At 31.3% G+C, this 5,778-nt stretch overlaps 1 protein-coding gene across 1 annotated transcript; it reads left to right on the top strand.

The window, feature by feature from the left end:
* The first annotated feature begins 2,248 nt into the window (after positions 1 to 2,248).
* Positions 2,249 to 4,837, top strand: LOC147924324 (uncharacterized). The gene is made up of 2 exons (XM_087496720.1): positions 2,249 to 4,644; positions 4,805 to 4,837. Exons 1-2 carry the CDS (start codon positions 2,749 to 2,751, stop codon positions 4,835 to 4,837), a joined length of 1,929 nt encoding a protein of 642 aa, XP_087352846.1. The 5' UTR covers positions 2,249 to 2,748.
* The last annotated feature ends 941 nt before the right edge of the window (positions 4,838 to 5,778 follow it).

The raw sequence follows: 5,778 nt of genomic DNA, 5'->3' as shown, positions 1-5,778 counted from the left end.
AAATGGATCCAGACACATCAACAAATAAAGCAATCCATAGCTACAGTATCCCGAGCATTACCACCTATTCAAACAAAAAATTCGCCACACAAACCACCAAGTCCTACAGAATCAACAACTTCGTCCTCCGGATCCAAGAAAAGTAAAGGCAAAGAAAAACTCAAGAAACTCCTCGAGACAATAGCTATGCAAATATCCTCCTCAGACGACGAAGATGATATAACACAAGACAACAATACGCAAGACGACGATCCATTCTAAAAAAAAAAAAAAAAAAAAAAAAAAAAAAAAAAAAAAAAAAAAAAAAAAAAACGTGAAAGTATCATGGTAGAGCTCTTTTATTATATCTTTAAGTTATGTGCTTGTAATATAAATACATATATATTCAGTATATAGTTTTGTAGAAGCTACCTCTTCCACCGACTCCATCAACACTCCAATTTTCAAGACAAGATGAAGACAAAAAGACAATTATGCAACAGCTCAACTATCAATACAAGACTTCAAGACCAAGAAATGAAGACTTCAGTATTATAACAAGACAAAGACTTCAATCAACAAAGGATTACTCATCTCTCGCAATGTCAAAAATAGGACACGTCGACAACAACTTACGCAACTTCACACAGCTTTGTATAAATAAGGAAGTGAGAGGAATAGGAGAGGGCAGAGTGTTTTTAGCGATCATTCACAAATTCCCTATACATCCTACTCTCCAATTTTCATAAGTTTGTTTTCAAAGTTTGTATCTTTACTCTTGTATTTTAACCAAGTTTAAATAAAGTAAGTTTAATCATCCCTCTTATCTATATTTTAAGTTAATTTGCTTATTTATACACTGGTTTTACTCTAGTTATATTACAATCTAGAAAAAATAATCTATATATTTTATCCTGGGTTTTGTTAAAGAACGCATGGTATGCTGCCCCATACCATGGCCGTGGGTTCGATCCCCACAGACGGCGCCACATACGTTCTTTAACAAAACCCAGGATAAAATATATAGATTATTTTTTCTAGATTGTAATATAACTAGAGTAAAACCAGTGTATAAATAAGCAAATTAACTTAAAATATAGATAAGAGGGATGATTAAACTTACTTTATTTAAACTTGGTTAAAATACAAGAGTAAAGATACAAACTTTGAAAACAAACTTATGAAAATTGGAGAGTAGGATGTATAGGGAATTTGTGAATGATCGCTAAAAACACTCTATATATTTTATCCTGGGTTTTGTTAAAGAACGTATGGTAGCAGAGCCAAAAGAATTTCGGCTTATAGTATGATATATGTTTTTCTTAAAACATCCAAGCCAAACGACGACATGTTTATTATAAACCTAAGCCTAGTGTTAAAAACCAACCTACCAGAACCTTGTCGGGAGCGTTGATAGCGTAGGTGTTCCAGGCCGTAAGACCAGAAGGCAGTGAGTCCGTTGGTAAGCCCATGCGTCTTTCGTCATCGATAAGAGTGGTTAGTTTGCATTTTTAGCATTAGATTAAGTATAATTTAAACATGGCATCTACGGTTAGGAAGTTGTTTAAGTCTAAGCATGCATCATCTTCTACATCTCAAAAAACAATTAATTCAAGAGAAATTATGTCAAAAATCACAACCTTTAATCAAGAAATATCAAAAGATCAACTACCGCATGTTAATCCACAAAATATATATCAAATAGGAACTTTTGATTTTAGAACTGCATATTCAATTAAAGAACATGAACAAACTTTATCATTACAAAATGAATTTGAAGAAATTAAACTACTTTCTTCTATGGCTTTAGAAAACTATAAAAGAAAAAACTTTAATTATATTCATTTTGGCCTAATACAATTAGCAATCAAACCTTTATCTAGAACAGGGATTGATTCCCCAATACTCATGTTATTAAGAGATAAAACACTTTTAAAATTTGAAGACTCCTTATTAGGGGCAGTACAATCAAATTTATGCAACGGAGCTATATATTTTAATTGTGCACCAAATTTTCAAGTAAGCTTACATGACCCTACAATATTTAATACTTTAGTTTTAAACGTACACTTGCCTGAAATTAAATTTCAGCAAGAAAGACATGGCTATTTGTTGTTGTATCGTATTTACTTTAAGCAATCTACATCTGAGTTCAACCCACGATGTTTATTGCAAGATGATAAAGGCGAAACAACAATATTGGCTGCACATGGTAAAGACACACCAACCTCTACATATACACCTAAACAATTAAAATGGACAGAAATTACAATTCCTGATCAATGGAAAATTAATATTACTCAACCACCAAGAAATTTTGAACAAAGAACTATTACGAGTATAACAGAACAATATGATGGAAAAATATTATTAAACTTCGGTTCTTTCAGAGATCCACCATCATTAAAATTTAGTTCATTCCACCCACGTTCATCTTTCTCTGAGTACAGAACTGGCCAAGCTAGCACTGAATCAGAGGAAAGTGTAGAACAAATTTTAACAAAAAGCCAAGGGAAAAAACCTATTATTTTTCAAGCACCAATAGCTGAACCAGTTCAACAGTCAGAAGTGGGATCGTCTAACTTTCCTACTTCCCCAACAACTTCAGATTTTAAATCAATAAATGTTATCATAAAAACATTTACAATAGACAAAGATTACCTTAAAGAAGAATTCTTATCAGATAAAAACAAGGATAAAAGAAAATGGTACTTTCAAGCTTTTAATAAAGAAAAACTTACAACTTTTAGAGAAATATGGTATAACTACATGGAAAATATAGAAGTAAATATTCCATTTTTCACATGGTTTGAAACATATGCTTTAGAAAATAACATATGCTACCCATATAAAAATGAATCAATAAACACTAGTTCCACATTGTACCACACATGGGAAATGACTAACGGAGAAATACACAAATCAGTTCATCCACCTTTGAAAGACATCAAAATTCACACTCCCCAAAGACAAGTAATCGCTACACCTTTTAGAACCGGGGCAAACCGAGATGATAAAGATTCAATATATATGGCAGACATTAAGATAGTATATGAACAAAATAATTATCAAAGTCAAATATTACATACTATTTCACGACAAATAGATAATCTTGATAACAAACTAGAAAAGGACGAAAAAAACATAACAACAAACTCTCAGCCGTTATCTTCACCCTTTACTGCAATCTCACCACCTCTCTTCAAACCATTAACAAAATCCATTAAATTTCCTGAAAATGAAATTTTAAAATCAATTTCAACTAGACTGGATAGACTAGATAAAGCCAAGGGGATAAATAATATTGACGAAAACATTCGATCTGAAACCGATATAGAAATAAATAGAATAAAAAGAAACTTTCAACCATCCAAAAAACCATATTATCCAAGGCACTCACCACCCGACTTATTATTTGAAGAACATCATAAATTTCCCTCAACGAACTTTTACAACGGAGAAGGCATATATGAATGGAATATAGATGGTAGATCCGAATATGAAATGATGAATTTATTTCAAGAAATGGGGATGGCAACCCTATCCTATAAAGCTAAAGGAATGTCAGACCACCAAGCATGTGTCATGCTAATCTCGGGCTTCAATGGAGCCCTGAAATTTTGGTGGGATAATGCTTTAGGCGTAGAAACTCAAAATTCTATTCTAAACCATACTGAAACTAGAAGAGTAGAAGGAGAAGATGGTTTTTATGAAGAAGACCAAGTTCAAAATGCTGTAGAAGTATTACTCCACACCATGACCATGCACTTTGTAGGAAACCCTTCGGAAGAACTAACAAGTAAAAAACTTATTTTAACAAATCTTAGATGTCCAACACTAGGGGACTTTAAATGGTATAAAGATATATTTGTAACCAACATATTTCAAAGACACGACTGCAACCAACCCTTCTGGAAAGAACGGTTCATCGCAGGATTACCATCATTTTTCGCAGAACGATTAATTAATAAACTAAAAGATTATTCTGGAGGACAACCAATCCCATGGGATACCATAACCTATGGTCAATTGTTTGCCTTTATTAAAAAGGAAGGTCTACAAATATGTCAAGAACACAAAGATAAAAAGCAAAGTAACAAATTTAAATTTGCAGAAACTATGGGTTCATTTTGTGAACAATATGGTTACAATCGTCTCACTCCACCTTCTAGAGAAAGAAGAAAACTACGCAAACAAAATAAAACTTTTTATCCACAACCTTATAATAAAAGTAAAAGATTTACAAAGAAATTTTTTAACTCATACTATACAAAAAACAAAAATCCCAGAGAACCATCTAAAAAAGAAAGAATTATATGCTGGAACTGTAAACGGCCAGGACATAAATCTACAGATTGTAAAATGAAAAGAAAAATCAATGAAATATTTCACGATCAACAAGACATTAAAGAAAAATTAGAAAAATTACTTCTTTCAGAAACTGAAAATTCAGAAGAACTCAGTAGCGACCCTTCTCTAGACATAATAGAAGATGAAAGTGATACATCCTCTCAAAATTCTGAAAATATCTCAGATGGCATATGCAATTGTAAAACAATAAACGTAATTACAAAAGACATTGACAAACAATTTTTAATAGATATTATAGATAAAATAGATGATCACGAAACCAAAAAGGAATATTTATTAAAATTAAAAGATTTAGTGCAACGAGAAAATCAATTATTAACTCCACAACCTTTTAGTCTTAACAAAATAATAGAAAAATATCCCTCTCCAACACTTTTTAAACAAGTAACCACTGGTGAATTACAAGGAGAAGTTAAAAATTTAAAAACACAAATAAAAGAATTACAACAAATAGTTCACCAACATCAACTTCATCAATTGCAAGTAGACGCTAGATTAGCCCTTATAGAACCAAAAGTCCATGAATCTCCACCCACAACAATGGACAAACCCTCCACAAGCAACCCTGAAAACCATAAACAAACAAAAGAAGAAGAAGAATATATCCAGATAATAAACAAAATAAACTATCAAAAATGGTATACAAAAATCACAATACACATAGGGTATGATTTTAAACTAGAAACAATAGCACTTCTAGATACAGGAGCTGACTATAATTGTATTAGAGAAGGAATAGTTCCTACAAAATTCTATGAAAAAACATATGAAAAACTTAGTGGTGCAAACGGAAGTAGTTTGAAGGTCAACTACAAATTACCTAAAGCAAAAATCTGTAACAAAAATTATTGTTTTAAAACTCAATTTATCCTTGTAAAAAACTTAAGCCAAGAAGTTATACTAGGAACACCATTTTTTACACAAATTTATCCGTTTAAAGTTACAGAACTAGGGATTACCACAAAAATTGTAGGAGAGAAAATAATGTTTGAATTTCTATCCCCAATGAAAACAAAAGAAATCTTAGCCTTACAAAATTCAACAATAGAAAAATCTATAAATTTAATAGACGGGAAACAAAAACATATACAATATTTACAACAAGAAATAAAATACCAACATATAGAACAACAACTAAGTGATCCACAAGTGACAAATAAAATAAAAACTTTAGAAGTTGAACTACTACACCAAATATGTTCTGAACTCCCAAATGCCTTTTGGGAAAGAAAAAAACATATTGTTGAAATACCCTACGAAAAAGATTTTAACGAAAAAAATATTCCAACTAAAGCTAGACCTATTCAAATGAATCAAGAACTTTTAGAATATTGCAAAAAAGAAATACAAGAATTACTAGATAAGAACTTAATAAGAAAATCTAAATCTCCTTGGAGTTGTTCAGCATTTTATGTTAACAACCAAGCT

This window comes from Camelina sativa, chromosome 17, assembly GCF_030686135.1.
Source record: "Camelina sativa cultivar CO46 ecotype springtype chromosome 17, ASM3068613v1".
Taxonomy (NCBI): domain Eukaryota; kingdom Viridiplantae; phylum Streptophyta; class Magnoliopsida; order Brassicales; family Brassicaceae; genus Camelina; species Camelina sativa.
This window is presented reverse-complemented; position numbering and strand designations above follow the sequence as displayed.

What these genes read in the sequence shown, in the direction of transcription:
- LOC147924324 (XM_087496720.1), top strand. Translation starts at nt 2,749, where the DNA reads ATGGAAAATATAGAAGTAAATATTCCATTTTTCACATGGTTTGAAACA. An exon ending in TATTAAAATTAAAAGATTTA is followed by an intron (nt 4,645 to 4,804) that starts GTGCAACGAGAA and finishes TACAACAAATAG; the next exon opens with TTCACCAACATCAACTTCAT.